A 24,915-nucleotide genomic window follows, 5' to 3' on the forward strand; every position below is an offset into this window, starting at 1 on the left:
CGTGGAGGTACATTAGTCGGTGTGTGGAATGCATGTGTACTTAGGAGAGCTGGGCACGCTTGCTTTCAATGAGTTTTAACCTCATGAATGTGTGGAGTTGAGACAGAGGCTTAAAATGCCCCGAGCTTTATGATTTTCCAATTTGCAGCAGTATCATCTTAGGGATGTAGTACAAGGCCCGGCCCACACACTGAATGGCTCTCCCAGAAGGGGGCCAGAGAAGCTCCAGCTAACACACCTCTGTCCTGAGATGTGCAAAGCATGATTCTCTTGGAAAAAAACATGCATGTGCAAGGGGCCGGGGGCCACAGCCCAGACCAAAACCTGTATGCACCCTTCCCAAAGAAATTATGGTTCTTGGTAAGGTTGCATGACCAAATACTAACTTTGCTTAAACTCAAGAGTATCTGGGGCTCCCAGCACTACTAGGGTACCCTCTGTGCCAACAGGCAAAGAGTTGGGGAGCAGAGGACTTCAGGATGGAGCCCAGAGAAAGGGATGGCTACTCTGTCCAATGGATGACCAGCAGTTTGATGCAGAACCAAGAGCTAAGAAGGTTCCAGGAAAAAACAAAGAACACATTTCAGGCCCCAGACCTGAAGGCAAAGGGGACAGTTTGTCCAACAAAGTTTTTAAATACCTGCACTTAGAGAAGGTAGACGAACGGGTGGCTTTGTGGGAGCAAGTTGAAATTGAGTCCATAGTTAATAGTGAGCCTGTTGTGAGATCAGAGACCCACTATGTGCTCCTGAAGGGGTTGAGTGGGGATTTCATACCGTCTCTGCCCCGCCCCTCCCCCCTCCCCCGTCCCCCCCAAGCATCTTCCCACCTGGAAGTCTCAAGAGGCAAGATAGGCTTTGGGATTGAAATTAGCCAGATCGGGAAGAGCTAAGCAGGGTTGGCATGGTCAGGAGTCTAACAACCAACGTGGACTTTGTGTGTGTTGTGTCCTTTTATGCGAAGCCTATTTTAAAACGTATCACCGTGCACGCATCCACCGAATCCGTTAGAAGTTTCCTATACACCGTGTCAGATGTCTTTAAAGGTGAAATCCGTTTACAGGAAATGTCATTCTGATGAAGTGTGCCTTTTAAAATCACAGAAACCGTTGCCTTAAAATTAATGATGCATTGCAAATATCAGGGAAAAGAAGACCCGTCCAGTGTAAAGATGATTAAAATTCAGGTCAGAAGTCTGACTTAGTCAGGCTAAATTTTTTAATGAGATTTCAGAAAATTAATTGGGCGAATGCATTTTTTTTTATTCTTTTAACATGTAATTTTATGCTCCTGTTTAGCGAGAGAAAAAAAAAAAAAAAGGATTTGTCGATGGCCAGAACTTATGTAGTTCAAACATTTTAAACTCAAATTAGTGAAGGCCGGCGGGGGGGGGGGGGGGGGGGGCGCGGGGGGATGGGAGGAAAGGGGGGGGGAGGACCTATGGCCTAATTTGCTCTGACTTGGAGAAAGGAGGTTTTCTCCGAGCTTTCTGGGTGGGGATGATCTACAGTGGTCAGATTCCCCCACCTCCCAGGCCCTTGGTGCCAAGCCTGGTTCTGAGAAATTGGCACATTTCTAGAGCAAGTGGAGACAGAAAACTCAGACCCAAGCTACCGCTTGAGTCTCAACCACCGGGTCCCTTGAGCCAGTCTCCTCCAAGCCCTGGGGCTGCCTCCCCTGTCTTGGAGTCCAAGCTATGTGTTCCATGCCAGGGACTGGGGCCTTGGGGGCCAAGCTGCCCCTCCCCAGGGTTGTGGGGTTCTTGCTGGGAGTAGCCCCAGCAAAGCCCCAGGGGAGCTACAGAAGCTGCCAGGTTCCTAGCTAACATGCTGGGAGGGAGAGCGTGAAGGCTACAAGCCCCCCAAAGTCACTGCCAGTCCCTAGTCAGCAGACTGTGGAGTGACGGGTTCCGTGATGGGGATGATAACCATCTTCACAAGCCCCTTGAACTTGTCCCCTTGTCCCCAACCCCTGGGAAGGAAGAGCCATCATCATCTTCCTCTCTCACATACAGACAAGAATGCCAAACCAGGCACCAGTGGCTCATGTTTGTAATCCTAGTTATTCAGGAGGCTGAGATCTGAGGATCGTGGTTCAAAGCCAGCCCAGGCAGGAAAGTCCGTGAGACTCTTATCTCCAATACACCACTCAGAAAACTGGAAGTGGAGCTGTGGCTCAAGTGGTAGAGTGCTCGCCTTGAGCTGAAGAGCTGAGGGGCTGTGCCCAGGCCCAGAGTTCAAGCCCAACAACCGACCAAAAAAAAAAAAAAGAATGCCGGCAAGGGTAACTCCAGCAGTAATCCCAGCCGTCCTGTTTCCTGTGCTCCAGGCCCTCTCTGGGCACTGGAGTGTCTTGGCTTAATTGCCTCCATCAGCTACTGAAAGGAGAGGCCATGGCTGCCTCAGTCTTACAGATGAGGAAGAACAGGACCAAGGACCCAGCCTGGAAGTAGCTGAAGCAAGATTCGAATCCACACTACCAGGCCAGCATCAGGTCTCACCTGACAGAGCCTTGTATTTGTCCCTTTGCTAGCCTGTGCTATCAGACGGTCATTAGTTCACAATGAGTCCTGGGACCCCCTGGGTGAGCTATCTTGGAACCAGCCCCCAACCTGCCTGCAGTTTTGCCTGCAGCGTTGATGCACAGTTGTCCGGACCTCACCTGTGTCATCTCCCGGGCTCTTCGAGACGTCTGGGGCAGCTAGCACTGTCTCTGGGTCACTCGGCTGCAGGGACAAGAGTGGAACTTGCTATAGAACAGAAGGCAGCCTTGGAGGTGGCCCCAGAGAGGGCTGTCGTTGAGGGCAAGGACACAGCTCACATTGTCTGTCCTTGGAGTTAAACCAGGGTCAAGACTTGGCTGACTCAGAAGCCCCGTGTCCCAAGATGCCCAGAGCAGGAGAGCAGAGGCCACCCCAGGGACAGGACCCCAGCCCAATGCTTTGTGGGTAATAGTGGACCCAGCACCTGCTGCACTGTGCCCCCAGTACCCAGTGATGCTTGTGCTGTGCCGTGGAGCTAGTTCCTCTAATTAGGGTGAATAGGTTGTAACAGGAAATGCAAATGTGGGTCATGCATATGCAGATGTGCAGCTGGAGACTCAGCCAGGCTACAGTGACCACACACCCACCCCCATCCACCTATATCCATGACCCCATTAAGAAGGGAACCCTGTTAGGGACCCATTAAGCAGGGAGTTCAGGTCCCAACCCCATTGACGGGTTTTGTGATTGTGCCTCAGTTTTCTATCTTAAAAACTGGGATCCCACCATTTCCTCCCATTCTCTTCCCTTTTCCTCTAAGTAATCATGACAGTCAGGCCACAGTTAACTGCTCCCACCCCCACACCCCTATTCCCAGGCTCCTCCAGGAGCAGCCTGTGTGCTCCCTGAAAACGCTCTGGATGCTCTGAGCTTGTTCAAGGCATGTGCTCAGTAGGACCCCCAGCACACAGTAGGACCCCATGATCCCCGCACTGTCACAGCCAGGCGGGCACGGCACCACACACGTCCTCACAAGGAGCCCGGATGGCCCCTCAGCACTCAGAACGAGGGCACAGGGCATGGCCAGGGCTGCCATGCAAGAGGTACCACATTGTACCAGATGCCAGACCAGCCACTTAGGGCCTTTGGTCTCCTGACAGCCTCCCCCAGCATAGGGCAGAGTGTCCCTGGCATGATGGCACACTCAGATTCACAGGAAGAAGCAGAGGCTGGGCAGGGGCTGCTCCGTGACCTGGCAAGGCTGCCCTCTGGGCCTCAGTTCCCCCTGTAGGTGGCAGGGTTTGACACCTTACCTGTGGTGGGCTGTAGCTGATGACACACACACACACACACACGCACACACGCACACTGCTTTGCCAGCCCTTAAATGGACAGGCAGCCCATGGGCCACGTGTCCACAAGCCAGCTTCTCTGAGACATTTCATCAGTGATAACAGAGGACACCCAGGGCCAGTTGGGGAAAAGAGCCACCTGCGGGCCTCAGCGTGGCAGGCCTGCATGGGGAGCAAATGGGTCCAGACATAAGAGGCCAGGGGAGGCTCTGGGTATTGAGGCTGGCTGCCTTAGAGGAGGCTCTCAGGGTGCTGGGGTCCTCAGGTCCCAGCTGCCTGGCCCCTCAACCCCGACTGGGCTTGTGATCAAGGCCTCTTCCCTTTACAGAGACACCCCAGCACCCTGGCTTTCCGTTGCTCGCTGGCCGACTTCCAGATTGAGAAGAAGATAGGGCGAGGACAGTTCAGCGAGGTGTACAAGGCCACCTGCCTGCTGGACAGGAGGACAGTGGCCCTGAAGAAGGTGCAGGTGAGTCACAGGGAGCCCGTGGCTTCACGGGAGCCAGCTTCATCCTGAGCAGGTAGCGTGGCCACAGTCTCCCTTCCCTTCTTGTGGGAACAGAGATGTCAGGACCCAACTCCCAGGCTTGGAGAGGAGCTGAGAAAGCTCAGCGTGAACCATAAAGGAAAACGGGCATGCATTGAGCACCTGCTGTATACAGGGTCCCAGGTCAACACAGACCTGGGTCCACAATCTAGAGGACCTGCTGAGTGAGCATTGAAGGGGCTGGGAGCACATGGCCTCATGGCGCTGGTGCCCACCCACATCTTACACAGTCCACGTGATGGCGCTGTGGAGTCAGGCTGTGGAAACCGAGGCTCTGTGCTGGGTATGGAGCATGGCCTTCGCAAGTGGCAGATTCTCGGATGTGCACTGGGCTCAGCAACTCCTGCCTGACAGTGCGAAGCTGTTCACGCATTGCCTGGTTTGTGGAGGGTGCTGCCCATGGACCACTGGTTTGACCATTCTGCTCCTCTTTGCCTCCTGCCCTAGATCTTTGAGATGATGGACGCCAAGGCCAGGCAGGACTGCGTCAAGGAGATCGGCCTCCTCAAGGTGAGTCCAGAGCCAGCAGGGCGCGTGCCAGGCTGCCTGGATGGAGCGGTGCTGAGGACGGCCATGCCAGGGCCGTCCTGCGCGGCATGCATGGGGAGGGCAGGGGGGTCCGCCTCGCCCCTTTCCTCCCACATGGTCATGGTAGAGACAGGCTGATGGCAGGTGGACCTTCCCGGGGCTGCCTGTCCCCCCTCCATCCCCTTTCCAGATCTCTGTCCACCTCTCAGGGCTGCCCAGGCCATGCCAGGAGCACGAGGACTCCCTACACAACAAAGGGACGTGCGGGTCTCACAGACCTTTCTGAATACTTGGGGTCGCTCGTGCTGAGCCCCCAGCCCTGAGCTTCCATGTGCAGGCTGTGGGTGGGACGGGGGGGACCCCTTTCTGACCTTCCTGGGCCCACCTCAGGGTGGGCTCTGTGTGGACAGGGTTCTAGGCCCCAGCCCTAGCTCACTGTGCACTTCCGGCCAGGCCTGTCCCCTCTCTGGACCTTGGACGTTGAGACCCCTGTTTATTTAAGCCTCTGTGGACTGATGCTGACAGGTATTGAGGGAGCTTGGCCTCCAACCTCCCCTCCGTCCCAGAGGCCAGCACGTGCCTGAACAAGGCTTTCATCCTTACCCCTCCCCCCCACAAAAAAAAGATCCTGTAACTTTTTTCTAGAGAAAACAAATTCCTGGTTGGGAGCCCCCTGAGAGAGGGTGAGGTTTCCTAGGAAGTAATGAGGCCAAAGAGGCAGGGGAGGAAGGAGCTGCTGCGGGTCTTGCTTGACACAGGGGCTGGGGACCCACGTTGCACACAGAAAGCTGTTCCTCTCCCATCCAGCACTCCCGCCCTCTTCCCAAAAGGAAGCTGAGTCCGTGTTAGCCCCTGGCCGGCCTTCTCAAAGCAGCACCCGTGCAAGACACCTGAACAATCCACTGGACCAAGAACATTTTTTAAAAAATCTTTAAGTCGTTGCACAGAGGAGTTGCCATCAAGCAGTTTGTAAATATAATACTGTCTTGATCAGTGTCATTCCTTTCTTCATTCTCCCCCATCCCTCCCCCACCCACTCCTTCCCTCACTCCTCTTTTATAGGATGTAGATTTTCTCCCTCTCTGCCTTTCACTCATCCACCCTTTTCCCCTCGACTCTACCCCACCCCTTTCAAGTCCCCACTTCCTGATGTTTATTTTATTGAACTTTGACTTATACTGTCTGATGTCTCCCTTGAAACTACCATACTTCAGTTAATACATTTGTATACACTTGCATACACACATACCACCTAATGTATTTACTTATAAGTTGATAAGCTAAATCTAACTTCCACCTGTAAGAGAAAACATGCATCCTTTGAGACAAAGGACTTTTAAGCCAGAGTTCCTGGAAAAGTGGATATCCCAGTGGAAACGAGTGAGCCTTGGCCCCTGCCTCACAGCTTACACCAAGACTAGTATGAAATGGATGATAGACTAACTGTAAAAGCTAGCGCTAAACCTGGAGGAAATCTTCATAACCTGAAAATAAGTAGAAGGGGTTCAGTCTTAGGATCCAAAAAACATTAATCATAAAAGAAAAGCATCAGAGCCGGGCACTGGTGGCTCACGTCTATAATCCTAGCTACTCAGAGGCTGAGATCTGAGGATTGTGGTTCAAAGCCAGCCTGGGCAAGAAAGTCTGTGAGACTCTTATCTCCAATTAACCACCAGAAAGCCGGAAGTAGCACTGTGGCTCAAAGTGGTAGAGCACTAGCCTTGAGCTGAAAAGCTCAGGGACCAGAGTTCAAGGCCACAACTGACAAAGAAAAGAAAAGCATCAGTGACACATGTTTATCACAGCCACCATACAAAAGGGATGGAAAACATGCTAGTGGCACATCACCTACAGCTTCACAACACACACACACATTCTCACAAATCAATATAAAAAGAGAGATAGCCTAGTGAGAAGTGTGGCTTGGTCCAGAGCAGGGGCCCGAGGACAGGGCAGAGGGTGTGAACTGGCTTCAGGGCCTCTCGGGCACCTGGTGGAGGGTAGTCTTGATATCTGGAGGTGATACCTGTGCCGACCCCTCGTGCCAGGATCCAGTGAGACAGAGGTTGGCAGGAGGTATCCATGCACGATTCTGCTCCACAAACTTCTAGGCCTTTTATAAACCATGCTATGTGCCTGTTAGCCAGCCTTGCTGTCAGTCATGGATGGCCTACCATGCTGTGGGCGGGTATTGAGTCTCTGCTGTTTATTTGTTGGTTTGAGACAGGTCTTAAACTCTTCTCTTAGTCTCCTGAATGCTGGAATTACAAGTGTGCACCGCTGTACCCAACTGCCAACTATTTCTTTATCTGCAGTGGCCAGGGTTTCTTCTCCACCCGATGGACCGATGACCAGCCAGTGGGCTACTGTCCTGTCTAAGCTCCTCAATGCATCTAACATGGGCCATGGTGCCAAGGCTACGGGGGAGGGAGGGGGCAGGTCCTAGCCCTGAGTGACCAGTTGAGAGAGAACAGGAAGGAAGGGCTCCTGAGCATCCTCTGCTGGCTGAGCACAGGGACAGGGCGCTGGGGCCTAATCCTGCCCCTGAGGGGTTTGGGGGGGGATAGGGGGTACAAGCAGCCTTTGGGTCCTGCTTCACAGGTACCATTTCACACATTTCAAAATACTGCGTCCAGGGCTATAGAGAGCTTGCCCTAGCTAGTATGAGGCACTGGGTTCAATTCCACCCCTACCAAAACCCATGTGCCCATTTTACAGATGAGAAACTGAGGCCCAAACGTGCCAAGTGGATTTCCCAACATCACCCAGGTCTTTCCCCTCCCCCCTGAAATGCAGGCCTTGTCCCCCTGGAGCACCCACCTTTCCAGCAAATACAGGGCAGGCACCGGGGCTGGCCATGTGTTCTGACGTGAACCCCTCCCTCTTTCTCTCCGGGCACAGCAACTGAACCACCCGAACATCATCAAGTACTTGGACTCGTTTATCGAGGATGATGAGCTGAACATTGTTCTGGAGCTGGCCGACGCGGGCGACCTCTCGCAGATGATCAAGGTCAGCACATCCAGGCCAGGCCAAGTGAGGGGGGTCTCCTCTCCTCTGGGTCTGAGCCCCTCACCGCTCTGCTCCAGCCCTGGCCTGGGGCCGGTTTTCTCAGATGCCATCCCCAGCCATCATCTTCCCACCGTCATCTTCCCACCAGTCCAGGAGTGCATAGGACACAAAGCAAGACCCAGGGATGCCTCGGCTGGCCAGGGACCAGGTTGGAGGCCGGGCCAGGGCCACTGTGGGTAGAAAGCACCCCTGGGGGCCACTCACACCACCCCTGCGCATCTAGCCGCTGCGGCCACTTGTGCCATGCAGAAGGAACAGCGCCCCCTGGAGGTCAGATTCTTCAAACACATGTAAATCTAAGCTCAGAGGTTCAGAGACTTGCCTGGGATCCTGGCCTGGTTCTGTTCAATCGCCATTGTCCCCAGGTGACCCAGCTCCCCAGAGGAAGAGCCCACACCTGTCACCCCCACAGTTCACTCCTCACTCACGGCCCTCACAGCCCTGCTGGCTGGGACTCTGTTGTGCCCCCCCCACTCCTGATCCCAGTCTACCCACCCCCACCCAGCCACGCTTGGAAACGGGGCACACGTGGATTCTGGCTTCCCCGCAGGCACTGGGGACAGAACAATTGTTCGGTACTTGCTCTTCTGAAATTTGGCCCCTAGGAATACAGCACGGCTGGGAAGTGGCATTCCTCGCGCTGTTATCACCTGCTTTTATATTTCCGTTGACATATTGATGCGTTCGCAGGGATGTTAATCTCCACGCGGATCCCTGGTGGCGCAGAGCACTATATCATATCTAAGCCCCCTTCACGAGTGTCTCCTCTGTTTGTTCCCGCCCTGAATGCACATGCAGCCCCCTCCCACCCCGAGCCAGCCCTGTGCTGGACCTGGGGCTGCCGCCAGCAAGATGCTCCCCTCAGGGAGCCGGAATCCCACCAGCAAGACAGCTTCCAAGCCGAAGCTGGGCAGCCATGACTCAGGCCTGTAATCCTAACTACTCAGCAGGCTGAGATCTGAGGATCCTGGCTCAAAGCCAGCCTGCGTAGAAAAGCCTGTGAGAATCATCTCCAATGAACAACCCAAAGGCCGGAAGTAGAGCTGTGGCTCAAGTGATAGAGCGCCATCCTTGAGTGAAAAAGCTAAAGGACAGACGCCAAGTCCTGTGTTCAAGCTCCAGTACCAGCACAAGAAGAAGGAGGAGAGGAGGAAAAGGAAGAGGAGAGGGGGGAAGGAAGGAGGAAGAGGAGGAAAAGGAAGGGGAGGGAGGAATGAAGGACAGAGAAGGAGAAGGAAGGCTGAGTTCAGGGCCTCGAGGACATGGCCCCCTGGGCTGGACAGAAGGCGGGTGGGTAGTACAGATCAGGAGCCCCTGTGCAAGAGGTGGAGGTTGAACCCCACTTCAGTCCAGTAGGAGCCCCAGTGAGGTGGGGACCTCGGCTTAGCCAGGACCTCTGGATGCGGACTCAGGGTCTGGCCCTGGGGTCCGAGGCACTTCCTAAGATGAATGGGGTCAGACTTGTGTTCTAGAAAACAGACAGATGTGGAGAAGAGTGTGGGGCCAGAGCAGGGAATGGAGGAGGCATGGGGACCAGAGACCCCTCTTGTGACCCTCACGAACCTTAGCCCTGCATCCCAGAGCCCGGTGGCCTCTCCTGCAGAGTGTGGCTCTGTGCCCGGGCCAGCCCTCCCTTCCCCGAGCCTCGCGTCCACCTCTGTCCAGCTGTGGGCACCGCAGTCCATCACCAGCGCCCTCAAGCTGAGGCGGGGTGGTAACCTGCCCATCTGCACCTTCCCTTCCACCCCCCCTGCCCTCTTCCCTGGTCCAGGTCTGGCTCCAGATTCAAACCCGCAGGGCCGAGGCTACAGCACGTGGGGCCCAAGTAGCCTTGGCCTCCGTCCTCGCCAGCTGGTACCTCTCCTCCAATCCTGTCCCCTGCCTGCCCCGTTCCTCTGTGAAGGGTCCTCCTCTGCAGGGCGGTGCTGAGACCCAGCCCACAGCAGACACAATCTTGCTTGTGCCTTAGTGTCCTCATCCGTAAGGCACCTGGCCAAGGGCTGGGTGCTTGGAGCTCAGTCCTGCTACCCTTCCCACTCCAGCTGCCTCTGGGTTACTAAGGGAACTAGGTCTTTCCAGGATCCCAACTGGGCCACAAACACAGCCGTCTGTCCTGCTAGCTCAGAGGCTGCTGGCCACGATGGCTTGTGCCCCCGAGTCTCCAGCCTTGGGAACGAACCAGCCAGGGTGCTCAGTGCTCATGTTGTTTACGGGGGATGGTGAAACCCAGAGCCACTGTCGCCAGCCCAGAACCCACTAGAGACTCTGCGCCTTCACACTAAATGTCAGCCGGCGCTTATAGGATGTGACATTTAGAAAATCACCGCTCCCGGCCGTGTGCGTCCCGTGTAAACACCATAATGAGGACTGGGTAACATCGCAGCGTAAATAATCCCTTGGCCCAGCCCACCTCAGGCCTGGGGGGGCCCCTGGGCAGGGGTCTCTGTGGACAGCCTCGGATGGCTTCCCCGCAGGGTCTGGCTGCTAGAGGGGGCCTCAGAAGAGCCCCCAGGGGCTTCGCTTTGAGGCCAGGTGCTGCCAGCTGCAGCTGCCCGCCTTTATCCACCCGGCCCCAGCTCCACCTGGTCTTCCCTGGGCCTGTCCTCGCCCTCTCTGGGTGTGGGTCCCATCACAAGTTCTGAGCATCATTGGGAGTGGGTGGGGAACTGGGACGCCGCTCCTCTGATGGTCAGATGATCACAGGCTCCCTGTGGAGGGCGCAGCCCCACAGGAGGTACTCTGCAAGGCCAGCTGGGTCCCCCCCACCTGCCCCCAGCCCTAGCCCAGGCCAGGCCAGGGTCCTGGTCATTCCCAGGCCGTTCCACCCACCTCTGGCTGCTTTAGAGCCAGGGAAGGTTCTGCACAGCAAGCCCAGCCCCCATCGCCGCTGCCCCTGGTATCAGCCACTGGCGTGTGGACCCTTGTCTGGTACCCCATTAGGAGACTCCCCACATGGTGATAACCACACTGTCTAAGACACGGTCTCGCATCCCCCTTCCAGAACCTTCTGTCACAGCTCCCTCAGTGCGCCTGGGCTATCTGCTTCTTTTCTTTTCTCTGTCTTTTCTTCTCTCGAGTATTTTAATTATGTTTCCCAGGCGATCCTAGCCCTGTGTTTATTGGCAGGAGGACCCCAAGCCCAGCTGGGGCCCCCGGGGAGATCACAGGAGGGATGTCCTGTGGTCACTGGGCTCACGGCCTGTCGTCTGTCTCCCCGCAGTACTTTAAGAAGCAGAAGCGGCTCATCCCGGAGAGGACGGTGTGGAAGTACTTTGTCCAGCTGTGCAGCGCCGTGGAGCACATGCACTCGCGCCGGGTCATGCACCGAGGTAGGTGCTGCCCAAGGGGCCAGGGCCTGCATGGACACGCACACGCACACACACGCACATACACACACGTGCGCATGCATACATGGACTCCTCATGAGGCTGCACTCAACACCAATTTCATAAACTTCGGGGAGCCCTCTACTCCCCCCGTACCCATTGCCCTGTCCCCAACACCCGCCCGGGTGGCCTGGGTGGTCCACATGTGCTGCTGCCAGCCCTGCCCAGGGAAGGGACTTCTGATTGACTCTTCTTGGGATCTGGCCCGTGTCCCGGATGGAGGAAGGAACCTGCTGGCTGGCTTCCGGCCTCTGTTCATGGCCTCCACCTGTTCTGCCTCCGCCTGTGTTGTGGACACATCCCAGCCTTCCCCGGCCCTCTGCTAGGCACAGGGGACGCATCCACACAAAAGGAAATAGGGGCACAAAATCCTATACAAATGAAGCAAAAGAGGCCAAGGGGAGATGGCAAGTTTCCTGAGGTCCCACAGCCCGTGGTAGGCAGAGCCAGCACGCCTTCTAGAGAAGGAAAAGTTCTCGTAGGCTTTGACCCCTGTGTAGGAGTTGGCCGTGTCCTGTGAACAGATGCTGAGCTGGGCCTGCCCAGCACCTGAGAGGCCTCCCCTGCAGCCTCAGGCTCCCACTGCCTCCAGCCTCCACACACACCAGCCCGCGCCTGTCCCCCTTCCTCTGCAGACATCAAGCCTGCCAACGTATTCATCACGGCCACGGGCATCGTGAAGCTCGGAGACCTCGGTCTGGGCCGCTTCTTCAGCTCAGAGACCACAGCAGCCCACTCGCTAGGTAAGGCGTGGGGGGACCCCGCTGCATGCTGCAGGCCTGGGCTACAGTGCCACATGGGCCTGAAGTGGTCAGTTCTTGTGGGAAAAGGCTTTTCCTGTGTGTGTGTGTGTGTGTGTGTGTGTGTGTGTGTAGATGGATCAGGGCCTTGTGCTTGCTAGGCAGACACTTGACCATACCCCAGAAATGTCTTTGAGCCCAGAGGTGACTCATTGTTTTAGAAGAGACCCTGAGCAAGGTCTAGAGGGTTGGGAGGTCAGGGGGAACCAGCCAGCCACACGCCGCTTCTAGGGGAGACTGCTGTGCCCTACGGGGGCCGGTGGGCAGTGTGTTTGGCCTCTGCTCATTCCCGCTAGGGGTCTTCTGTCCCTCTAACTCTCTGCTCTGGAGAGAATCCATCTTCCCACGCCTCCCAGACATCGATGTCTCCTCGGGAGCACAGAGTTGACTGGTTTGAGACTATTTGCATAGCTGGGGATCTGGAAGCTCTTGGTGGTATTAGGGATCAAACCTAGGGCCCCTCACATGCCAGGCAAGAGCTGTGCCCCTGCCCCTGTCTGGACGCTGTCAGGGGAGAGCCAAGGCCCTGCCTCCTGGCAGAGCTGTCGGTCGGGAGGAGCAGAGGAGAAGACAGTGGCACCCCTCCTCTGTCACAGCCAGTTAGAATCGCATCATCGGGAACAGCATTTTCAGTCTCGGCCGCCAGTGTGATCTGATCCACTCAGACCGGTGCGCTTATTATATTAATGAGGAGGAATTGGAACTTGGGAAGAGGCTGCCCTCCCGAGCCAGGCGCTTCCTGGGGCCTCTGAGCACTCACCCTGCTGCATGATGGGTGGCAGGAGCCCTCCCGGGGCCTGGGCCCTGCTCCAGGACACACGTGTCCTGGCTGGCATGGGGCATCTGCAAGGCCCTGCTTGCTAGTCAAGCTCCCGGAAGCCAGGGCCTCTCTCAGCACGTAACCAGGCTCCAATAGCACAGAGCCAAAGCTCAGGACTCAAAAGACCCAGAGACCCAGGGGAGAGACACCCACAGCCAGGTTCTGCCAACAGCTGACCAAGCCTCGCAGCTCGCATTTGGTTGGACAAGCGATCCAACTAATTGCCATTGTACTGTGACTCGGGAAGGACACAGGGGCCCCTTCACACCGAGTGTGGGTATGAATTATGCATCCACCGCATCTAATGCGCACCTACTATGTGGGATGCTGTGGGGACCGCAGCCCCGTTGCCCTGACAACCACCTCTCTCCTAAGGCTGCTGACCTGGGAGCTAGGCTTATGCAAATGTGATCTCCTCTCTCCTCCAGCTCCCTCCCCTCCCCATCCCTTCCTGCCTCTGTATCTGCTAACATGAGGCTGGCATGAAAGGGCATTAGTCAGTGCCATGGTTGGGCTGACAGGTGCGGTACCCAGCGGTGGCAGAGCGGCTGCCTCAGTGTCAGGAATAGGAGCCGTAATTAGAGCTCGGAACAGAATGAGCGTCAGACGAATTACCAGGCAGCAGATCATATTTGTCAGGAAGGATTGCATACATAAAAATTAAGTGACAGTACACGCCGGCATAATGAAAGAAAAATGAAAGATTTGCCTCTACACAGCTCACAAGCTACAAGCAAGTGTCTTGCTCCGAGCTACGGCAGCAGCTGCAAGACAAATGGCGGGGCTGGAGAGCAGGGACGTCAGCCCCGCTGCTTGGCGGTGGTGACAGGGCACCGTGGGCCAGGACAGGCCCAGAAGTAAGGCCACTCCACCCAGGACAGCCAGCACGGCCTCTGGGGGAGCAAGGTCAGTCAGAGGGGCCCTCACCGGGTAAGGCAGGCAGGGCACCTTGGCCTTCCCAGGACCGGGCATGGCCACACCCCATGGTCCTTCTGTCTCAGCCCCCTGAGCCTTTCTAGCCCAGGCTGGGGTGGGGGTGGGGCAGAGGGACAGACACAGGGAAGCCAATCCCCAAGCTATGCTCGGCTTGCAGGGAGGTGTTAGATCGTGTAACTCAAGTGCACCTCAAGAAACCCAGAGTCACCCAGGGCCTGGGGCCACCTGCCTCCTTCCCAGAGCTGCCTGGATCTGTTTTCCAAAGTCACAGAACTCACATACCAGACAAGGAGGTTTCAAAAAAATTAGGACTGGGAAGATGGTTCAGTGGTAGAGCGCTTGCCTCCCATGCATAAGGCCCTGGGTTCGATTCCTCAGCACCACATACACAGAAAAAGCCAGACATGGTACTGTGGCTCAAGTGGTAGAGCAGTAGCCTTGAGCTGAAGAGCTGAGGGACAACACCCAGGCCCACAGTTCAAGCCCCAGGACTGACCCCCCCAAAAAAAATTACTTGAGGACTGGAAGCATGCTCAAGTAGAACACTAACAAAACTGAGCAAAAAATCTATTTTGTATGGTTTATTATCTGAATAATGAATGAGAGCTCAAGGCTCTGAGTTCAAGCCCCAGTACTAGTTTAAAAAATACTTGAAGCAGCCAGGCGCCGGTGGCTCAAGCCTGTAATCTTAACTACTCAGGAGGCAAGAAAGGACGTGAGACTCTTATCTCCAACTTATCTCCAATAAACTACTAGAAAACCGGAAGTACTGCCGTGGCTTAAGCAGTGGAGTGCTCGCCTTGAGCTGAAGGGTGCAGGGACTCTGAGGCCCAGAGTTCAAGCCCTATGACCCACCAAAAAGAAAAATACTTGAGGCCCGTTACCCAGGATTACACATCTGTAATCCTAGCTACTCAGGAGGCTGATAGTTCAAAGGTAGCCTGTACAGGAAAAGTTTATGAGACTCTGTGTGTGTGTGTGTGTGTGTGTGTGTGTGTGTGTGTGTGTGTGTGCGTGTGCGTGTGCGTGTGCGTGTGCGTGTGTGTGTGTGTGTGTGTGCATGTGCTGGTCCTGGGGCTTGAACTCAGAGCCTGGGCACTGTCCCTAAACTTCTTTTGCTCAAGGCTAGCACTCTATCACTTGAGCCATGGCTCCATTTCAAGCATTTTTTATAGTTTAGTGAAGATAAGAGTCTCACAGACTTTCCTGCCTGGGCTGGCTTCAAACCATGATTCTCAGATCTCAGCCCTCTTAATAGCTAGGATTATAGGTGTGAGCCACTAGCACCTGGAAGTCTGTGAGACTTTTATCTCCAACTAACCACCAAAAAAAAAAAAAAGCCAAAAGCAGAGCTGTAGCTCAGTTGGTAGAGTGCTAGCCTTGAGCAAAAAAGGTTCAGGAACAGCATCCAGACCTTGAGCTAAAGTCCCAGGACCAGACAAAAACAAATACTTGAGCCGGACATAGCAGCACACACCTATAATCCCAGCACTCAGGAGACAGAGGTAGCAAAGCTACCCCTGTGGTCACCTGGCAGCAGCCCACAGTCATTCTCTGCTTAAATGGCCTTCCCTGGACACAAGCTGCCAACGTGGGCTTGGGTTGTGGGTGTCCAGAAGAGGGAGTCAAGAAAAAAACTACCTGATCACACAGGAGGAGCCAGTGCCCGGGAGGGACTGGGGGTTGGCAGGGGCCCCACAGAGAAAGGAAGGTCTTAAGCAGCCTGCAAACAAGGCAGCATCTGGGCTAGAATTCAGAGTTCAGCTCATTCATTTGTTCATTCACTCCAGGCTCTGAGAGAGGCTGTGGAGGGCCTAGGGGACTCTGTCCTGCTGATGGGGATACGGACAGACCGAGGCCCAGTTAGGGAACAGCTGGAGCGGTCACCCCTGGCATGTCCAGCCGCTTGCACAGCATTGCCCACCCCCCCCCCCGGGCACACGGCAGCCACCTGCTGCATAGATTCCCCATCCAACAGCCGCTTCCCAAAGTGCTGGGTGGGGAAGGGTGGCTCACAGACCCCAGCGTCTCCTCCGTGTGAAATGTGACTTTCTCATATCTAATGAACATGTCTCAAACCCCACGAGCATTTCAGTACACCACCAAGTTTGTTTTGACAGGAGAAGCCGGCTCTTTAATCACAATCCCCCTTTGAGGTTTCATTCTCTGATATTCCGGGGTTTGAAAGCCTACTTCTAGGTAAAGGACTGGAAGGCCAGGGCGTCTTAGGCTCCGCTCATGTGCACACAGCCCCGTCCCCGCTCTGCGCTCGTGTGCACGCAGGCCCCAAGGGGACCCTGTGCAGCCCTCAGTGGCCCCCAAGAGGCCACTGTCCACGGAGACACCCCCCCATTCCTGCCAGCTTCTCCCAAGTGTCCCTAGAGTCACCGCTCCCCTGGGACTGGGGACAGATCCGCCCGGTGGCCCCGTGTGGGCCCGGGCCTCTTTGAAGTCTGTCCTTTCATCTTAAAAACCCAGGCAAGGCTTGTGTTGCGCTGCGCTCCGCTGGCTGGCATGGTGGTTGGTGGTTGGTAGAAATCCAGGTTGTGTATGACCTAACTCTGGGACAAAGCTGCTCGCCAGGAAGAGGGACTGGGGACCCTGGGTGAGGTTGCACACGCCCCTCCTCTGGGACAGGGCCCAGCACAGGACCAGTGGGAGAGCTCCTCCCCCCACCCCCTCCCCCAGGTGCAACTCAGAAAGTTCCTTTGGTTTGTGTTCTTTAGATGTTTACTGAGCATCTGAAATACCAGGGCTCAGCAGCTGCTCTGAGCAGCCCCTAGCCCGGAGCCTGGGATCCAGGGTTGTGTGTTTCCTTTTCCTTTGCTAAGCAGACACTGTCACTGGAGGGGCCGCACAGGGACTGTGCTATAGAGTCTCATGGACCACGATCCTCCTATTCATGCTTCTTACATGGCTAGGATAACACCACACCCAGTTTTTTGTTATTGTTGAGATGGCATCTCAGGATTTGTTGTTGTTTGGTTTTGTTTTTGTCCAGACTGGCCTAGAAGAAAACAAAAAATAAAACAAAAAACATGCAGTGCCTCCCAATCCCTACTTCCTGAATAGTTGGTATTACAAGCGTGAGCCCCCATGCCCAACCAGTCAGAACATCTTGGAAGAAAATTCCAGCTTGCCTTAGGAGTTGCCTTTTACAACTTTTCCCTGTCCCACCCAGGGTGCTGGGGCTTCTGGTCTGAGCGCAGGCCTGCCGCCGGGGGCCCACAGTCCCGAGCAGCCATTCACAGCCTCCCGGTGCGGGGCCAGGGCAAATTCTTGTCTCCTTGCAAGAAGATAATACTGTGTTCACCAAATTAAACTTTATCCATGGGAGGGACGTCCTAGATTCTGAGATTCTGGGTTTTCTATTTTCTTTTTCCTGGTATGAAATTGTCCTTGTTTTAAATACCAGTGTCACTAAATGGCAGTTGGGGTTTTCATGTTTTTGTAAACTCCCTTCCTTGACAAAAAATTGCAAATAACTCCCCCTGTGCTTGCTCGTGAAAACCTAAAGCCTGGTCCCAGGGTTCGAGTCTTCTGTGGTGCCAGACCCGCCTTTCCACAGCTCTACCCAGGTGACACTGCAGCTGGAACACAACATGGTGTCCCAGGTCCTGAGGGTCCCCAGGGAGAGGCAGCAAAGCCTCCTCCTCTCCGTTTTTCTTTTTCACTTTGAAAAATGATGTATATACAGCAAAGCTCCCTACAGCCCTTTCCTGGTCCTTCCTTGCATAGACTACTTTTTCCTGTTTTGTTTTGTTGTCCAGTCCTGGGACTTGAACTCAGGACCTGGGTACTGTCCTTGAGCTTCTTTTTGCTCAAGGCCTGCACTCTACCACTTGAGCCAGAGCTGCACTGCCGACTTCTTGCTGGTTACTTAGAGTCTCATAGGTTTTCTCTCCTGGCTAGCTTCTAGCTATGACCCTCAGGTTCAGCCCGTGTTCCTCAGCATACCACTTGCTCGCTCAGGTGCCCGCCTAGCAGTGGGATGTCTGGCCACAGGGCTGTTTCCCAAGGTGCTTGTGTCCTTCCACATCCCCCGCTCAGCGCATGAGCAGTCCTGTTGCTGCGCACATGGCCTTTCTGTTCCCTCTGAGGCTTGTCCTTTTTTTTTTTTTTTTTTTTTTTGTCGGCTGTGGGGCTTGAACTCTGGGCCTGGGCGCTGTCCCTCAGCTCTTCAGCCCAAGGCGAGCGCTCTACCACTTGAGCTACAGCGCCACTTCCAGTTTTCTGGTGGTTTATTGGAGATAGGAGTCTCACGGTCTCTCCTGCCCGGGCTGGCTTTGAACCGCGATCCTCAGATCTCAGCCTCCTGAGTAGCTAGGATTACAGGCGTGAGCCACCAGCGCCCAGCGAGGCTTGTCCTTTTATCTTTAACCCTTCAGGTAGTGCACACAGCACCTCACTGGGCTTTGACCTTGGCTGTGCTTATTGGCCATGTGGGCTGCGGCCAGGCCTTAGCTTGCTTGAGAGCGGGCTTGTGGGGCTTTTACTTGCTGATTTACACAAGTTCTCAAATACATTCTGGGAGGCATGGATGTTGCTTAGTGGTAGAACACGTGTTACTTACTACATGCAGGGCCCTGGGTTTGATCCCAACACCACAAAAATATACATAAATTGAAGATACTCTGTGTGCGTTAGTCAATGTTCTATCATGGTGAGAAAATAATACCTGAGAAAACCAACTTAAAGAGGAGAAAGGTTTCTTCTGGTCACTTGGCACCATGGGTGTGGGAGACAGAGCATCTGGGGAGGAGGGTTTGGAAGAGCAGAGCTGCTCACCTCACAGTTGCCAGGAAGCAGAGAATGAGGAAAAGGCGGGACAGGGGGCAATGGACCAATCCAGGGCACACCTTCCCTCCTCCTGGCTACTTCCTCCAAGTAGGCCCCACCCCTCCCAAAGCACCAGCAGCTGGAAACTTAAGCCTGTAGCACATGGCGCCTGGAGGCATTTCACATGTCAGGCCACAGAAGTATCCACACAGGAGTGGCTGTCTTCCAGCCTCTCAACCCTGCTGTCTTTGGTGAACAAAGAAAAGTTCCTCATTTTGATGAAATCTTCCCTTTTATGTCTAGTACTTTTTTTTTTCTTAACCAAAGTCTAGACCAGGGCTGGTCACAGAGGGAAATAAAGTGCTCAGTTTCTAGGAGCTGTGGATTCAGGTTGAGCCCCATTCCTGCTACTTACTTTCTGTTTTGCTTTCTTTTGTCTTTTGAAACAAGGTCTTTCTATGTAGTCCGGGCTGACCTCACACTTGCAGTCCTCCAGCCTCAACCTCCTGAGTGCTGGGATTATAGGCATGCACCACCAAGCCTGGCTCCTGCCTCTTTTTTTTTTTGGGAGGGGGGGCGCGTTGGTCATGGGGCCTGAACTCTGGGCCTGGGCACAGTCCCTCAGCTCTTCAGCTCAAGGCTAGCCCTCTACCACTTGAGCCATAGCGCCACTTGCGGCTTTTTCTGCTTATATGGTGACGAGGAATCGAACCCAGGGCCTCATGCATGCGAGGCAAGCGCTCTACCACTGAGCCACCTTCCCAGCCTGGCTCCTGCCACATTTAAGTGAGTTTTTTTACCTGCGCAGCTGGGTCTCTGCATCTGTATGAGGCAACTTCCTCCTGGGGTCATTGTGAACACAGGTGAGGTGTGAACCGCTTGGCCAGTATTGACAGTGTTTGGGTTTTTTTCTTTCTTTCACTGCCAAGAGCCTAGATCAGACTCTTCTGGACGCAGTGACCTGGAGGGACATTTATCAATGAACTTCCCATTCCATGACCACTGCTTCCCGTTTCCCAGCAGTCCCCAGGCTGATTCTCAGATCTGGGGGGGATCCTGGGAATGCACTTCTGGTTCCTGGGATTCCCACCATCCCCCCACCAAGGTGTGTTTGTCCCACCAGCTGGGTGCCCCAGTCTGGCCAAGTGTCTCAGCCCACAGAGGAGGGGGCAGGCCCGGTGAGGGCGAGCTCCCCCCCCTCCCTGCCCCGCCTCCCCTCCCTTCCCCCCCCCCCCCCGCCTCCCCTCCCGCCCCAGAGCCTGAGGCCTGCCCCTGCTGTTTCAGTTGGGACACCATACTACATGTCTCCGGAGAGGATCCACGAGAATGGCTACAACTTCAAGTCCGATATCTGGTCCCTGGGCTGCCTGCTTTACGAGGTGAGCTGGGGGCTGCACTTCGATGGTCTTACAAGAGCATCTGGGACATGGGTGAGCGGGCACGGGGCGCCAGGGCTATGCTGTCTGTCGGTGGCATCAGAACACTGCAGTTTCCCTTCACCTCTTTGCTGGCTCGGCCAGGCGGGGCGCTGACGGTGGCAGCTGGGGCTGGCTCACCCGCGCACGCACGCTGCCATGCGTTGGGCAGGAGCGGACCAGAAATGACAGGGGAGCACCAGCAGAAACCGTGATGTAGCAGCAAGGCTTGGCCCCAGGCCCCCAGATTCTGCACCCCCCCCCCCGCCCCGTTTCCTTGTGGAAAGTAGAAAGTAGAAAACTGGATGGCAGTTCGGGTGTGCACCCCGGCACGAAGGAAGACCTTATCTCAAAAGTTACCATGCTTAGCAAGCATGAGGCTCTGAGTTCAAACCCCAGCCTGGAGAGAAGCTTGGCTGAAGATGATGTCCATGTGGCGCAGGCGCTTGGGCTCCTCCTGTGGCCGGAAGCCATGAGTCCGTGGTGAGCCAGGACAGTCGGAACCAGGGGTTTTTTTGGTTGCTGTTGTTCTACCAATCCTGGGGCATGAATTCGAGGCCTGGAACAATCCCTTAGCTTCTTTACTCATGACTGGCACTCTACCACTTGAGCCACAGCTCTACTTCTGGCTTTTTTTTTTTCCAGTTCTGGAGCTTGCACTCTGGGCCTGGGTGCTGTCCCTGAGTTTCTTTTGCTCAAGGCTAGCGCTCTACCACTTGAGCTACAGCTCCACTTCAGGCTTTTTCTGAGTCGTTTATGGGAGATAAGAGTCTCTTGGACTTTCTTGCCCAGGCTGGCTTCGAACTGTGATCCTTAGATCTCAGCCTCCTCAGTAGCTAGGATTACAGGCATGAACCCCTGGCTCCTGGCACTGATTTTTTTTATAGTTAGGTGGAGATAAAGAGTCTCATGGACTTTCCTGCTCAGTCTGGCCTCAAACTGTGAAGCTCAGATCTCAGCCTCCTGAGTAGCAGGATTATAAGCATGAACTACCACCACCACTACCATCACCACCACCACCAACACCACCCAGCCTGGCGCTCGGGCTGAGACAGGAGTTCGGATCCTCCATATGGACGTCTAGCCTCGAGTGTCAGAGCCAGCTGGTCTCCCAAATCCCAATGTCCCTAGCATGGAAGCGAGGAGAGGGAACAACTCAGACCTTGTGGGCATCCGCGCACGCATGCGTGCACACGCACAACTCACACTGCCATGGCCACGGGGGAGACACGCAGTGCCCAGCACAAGCCCAGCCTGGCTAGAAGATATGAGTTCCAATTGCAGCTCCGTCACTCACCCCCTGAAGGATGGAGGGCAAGTCCCTGGGCTCCAGTTGCTCCATTATACAGTGGGGCATGCCTGCCTGGTAAGGAGTGCGAGGCCTTGTGGGAGAGGACCCAGCCCAGATGAAGTACTCAACATAAAGCCAGAGCCCCTGACCCAGCTTGAGCTGCACAGCTGCCACTTCTGGGGTGAGGCCCCTGCAGCTTGCCATGTTGCCCTTTTTGCTTTGGCCAGTGGGAAGCCCCTACACAGGTCAGTTCCAGCTACAGGGAGGGACTTCCCTGTATCATCCCTGGACCAGATGGTTTTCCTTCCCTTTGTCCAGTCTGTGTTTTGTATTTATTTTTTTTAAGAAGCTGTTTCTTGCCCCCCAACAATCCTGAAAGTCTCTGAACATAAACAGACCAGTCAGGCAGGGAGAGCCATGTGCAGTCCTCCCAGCGCCAGCGGGGTGGCGGGGGTGGCCGCAGCTGCCTCCTCCAGCCAGGGCCAAGCCTCCCCTCCACAGCCAGCTCTGCCGGTCCACACCAGGCCCACAGCCGGGCAGGCCTGCTCCAAGCCCCCCTCCCAGCACCTAAACACTACCCACCTTCCGCAGAGGACCCAGCCCCGGCCCTGGGGAGATGAGCTCACAGCCCTGGGCCTACCTTGAAGGAGGGCCCAGTGGCCAGCCCCTCACAGGCTCAGCCCGGCTGCCTCTCCCTCCCCCCCCCCCCCCAGCAGCCCAGCAGGGGAGGAGAAACGGCTGTTTCCCCAGCAGACAGGGAGGGGCGCATCTGGCTGGGCTGCGGTAATTGGCAAGAGCCGCCCCAGAGTCACAGCCGCAGCCTCCCGCGAGGCCGCCCGCGGTGCCCTCCTGGGGTGCCAGCCTGAGGGGCGCGACAGAGGCCCCGCCTGCCCCAGGGGGCCGCGGTCTCACATGGCAGGAGCAGAGCACAGGCCAGGCCACCGCAGGCCGGAGACAGCGGTGGCCACCGCCTCTGGCCCACCATGCGCTCGGCTTTGAGCCACATGATTTTATTCCCTGGGGCCAGCTGTGACTTTGCCTTCTTCAACTGCAAGTGGACAGAGCCCCCAAACCCCTTGGCCATGCATTCGATCACCCCCAGCCTCGGGCTTCCGGGGCCTCCTTCCGCTCACTCCCAGTACCAGGGTGCTTGTGGCTACAGCACAGGATAACCTCCCCTCTCCAGATCCTAGATGCAGGCTTGCCACAGGCCAGCTCTTGGGGTTCAGCTGGGGATATCTTGGGGGGGCTGTTGCTGAGCCCAGCATGTCCTCTTGCAAACCTGGGCCTCCATATCCATCTTACCATGGGGAGGCCAGGCCACAAGGAGGGTGGAGCTGGTGGCCACAGTGACCCCCCTGAACTGGGGACCCTGCGGACACATGCCTGGGCATGGCCATCTTGGAAGCCGGGTGCTTTGTTTTCATTAGCAGCATGCCGCCCGGGCCCTGTAGATTTTATTTACTTATGGAGGAGCACGGAGCTGAAGAAATTGGCTGACCCGGTGCCAGGCCTCTCTGTGGGGGGCCTCCTCCCAGCATCCTCCATCAGAACAGACACCAAACAAGTGCTGCTCTGGAATTCTGGCGAGAGCAGCGTGGCCTGGCCTGGCCGGGGAGCAGGGCTGCAGACTGCATGGCGGGTCGCCTCTGGGTCATGTGTCACCCCCGGGCGGCGCCTGGGAGATGTTGGGTGAGGAGATGGGTGTCTTGGGCCCTGACAGGCAAATCCCCGTCCCGGCTGAGGCCATCCCTTCTCCCCATGACATCTCACATCACGTACCAGTCTCTCTGCGCCCTCCCTGCGGGGTGAGGGCCCCCCCGCCCTCCTCTCCTCGTCTCCCTGTCAGCCTCATCACTCCAGGCAGGAAAAGTTTGGCAGGAGGCACAGTGCTGAGAGCCGCGGCCTTGGCAGTTCTAACAAGCATCAGCCCCCAAAAGCAATTCCTCCTTTACTCCAATCCATCAGAAGCCCAGCGGCCGAGGGTGTCCTGGGTGATCGTTCTAATCTCACTGTCGCCAGCGGCCCCGCAGGTCCCCTCCCAGCCTGCTGCCCGATCAGGGGTGGCAGCCTGCAGCCAGCCCCTGGCACCTGCAGTTGGGAGATGGAGAAACCCCACTAATGGGAAATGCCAGCCATGTGCAGCAGTGCTTTCTGAAGGAATGTAGAGAAAGGTGCTGGAGACGATGGGAGAAATGGTCTGTGAAGGGCAGGACAGATATGGGGGCTCCATGCCAATCCCCAGTCTTGGGGGTCCCTTTTGGAACCTGTCAGCCAGCTGGTGAAAATCAGATCAGCAGGCTTTTCAGCCAGCTCATCTCCCGGATCACACGAGGGAAACGGGACCCGCACTGGAGGCATTCATCCTGAGCAGAGGCCGTCTCCAGGAAGTCCCTCTGGGGCCTCTGGGTGGCCACCCTGGGGTCCCTGCGGCTCTCCTCCTGGGGAACAGATGGCTTTCTGAAATAGCTCAATTAATCCTGAGTGCCCGAGGCTCCTGTTTTAATTTCTGGACCCTCGCTGATCACCCTGGTCACGCTGCATAGACCCCATAGGCAAAGGCAGCTCCAGGTTGGACGGTGACCCATGGTGGCCAAGACCTGTAGCTCTCCCCTGCCGGGCACAGGAGGCCTCTGCAGGCTTCCTGCCGGCTCAGGGCTCGCCATCCAGACACATGTTCAGGCCTCGAGGGGCTCAAGCTCAATCAGGATGCCAGGACCCACAGGTGCTGCCAGAACAGGCTTCTGGGCCTGGATCAGAGGCCATCTGCAGACCCAAGGCGGTCCTAGGCCCCTCTGTGGGGCACAGCCTTCACTTGGCACTGAAGCATCCCATGGGTGGACCATGTGCGCCTCAGCCACTCGGCTCCCCACACATGAGGTGGACAGAGGAGCCCTCAAGGTGTGCCAATGCCAGGTCAGCAAGTCAGGGCAGAGCCCCTGGCAGCCTGGCCACCAGGACGGAGACAGAGCACAGTGGACGGGCAGGCAGGCGCTTCGTTAGCTGAGGCACCGCGCTGCTATTTGGTAGAAAAGATTGATAAGCAGGGGTGTCCAAAAAACCCACTTGAATTCCATTATGCTGCCCCGTGGAGCTGATCCACAGCTCCTGCACGGCCCCTCAGACCCCCGAGTGTCCTCCATGGCAGAGCAGGGCCTCTGCAAGGCCTGGGAGTCCCCCAACTCAATGAGAACCCATACTCCACATCCTGCTGCTCCCCACTGCCCTCCTCTTCAGGGCCCACCTCCCTTCTGGCCTCAACAGAGAGGGTGACCAAGATCGGTGGTGGTACCCCGTGTGCCAGGCTGAGCCATACCACATCCTCTAGGTCTGACAGACCGAGGGCCAGACACACAGTGGGTGCAGAGCAGACACTCAACCAGCCAGAGACTCGTGACTCCAGACAGCAGCCCTATGGGGGGGGGGGGGTAACAGGAACAGCACAGTGAAGGCAGAACGGGAAGTGCCCACCCATCCTCTACCCCAACCCAAGGGGCCTCGGGTGGAT

The 24,915-nt window shown here is 56.1% G+C and overlaps 1 protein-coding gene across 1 annotated transcript in view; it reads left to right on the forward strand.

The window, feature by feature from the left end:
• Nucleotides 1-24,915, forward strand: part of Nek6 (NIMA related kinase 6) — a 67,599-nt gene that overhangs the window by 38,620 nt on the left and 4,064 nt on the right. Inside the window, exons 3-8 of the mRNA XM_070013361.1 lie at nucleotides 4,162-4,302; nucleotides 4,828-4,890; nucleotides 7,810-7,920; nucleotides 11,201-11,309; nucleotides 12,002-12,109; nucleotides 19,986-20,080. Of these exons, the coding sequence (XP_069869462.1) occupies nucleotides 4,162-4,302; nucleotides 4,828-4,890; nucleotides 7,810-7,920; nucleotides 11,201-11,309; nucleotides 12,002-12,109; nucleotides 19,986-20,080 (627 nt within the window). The remainder of the gene's footprint in view (nucleotides 1-4,161; nucleotides 4,303-4,827; nucleotides 4,891-7,809; nucleotides 7,921-11,200; nucleotides 11,310-12,001; nucleotides 12,110-19,985; nucleotides 20,081-24,915) is intronic.

The sequence above is a fragment of the Dipodomys merriami genome, unplaced genomic scaffold (genome assembly GCF_024711535.1).
Source record: "Dipodomys merriami isolate MVZ:Mamm:240054 unplaced genomic scaffold, mDipMer1.0.p SCAF_11, whole genome shotgun sequence".
In the NCBI taxonomy this organism is placed as follows: domain Eukaryota; kingdom Metazoa; phylum Chordata; class Mammalia; order Rodentia; family Heteromyidae; genus Dipodomys; species Dipodomys merriami.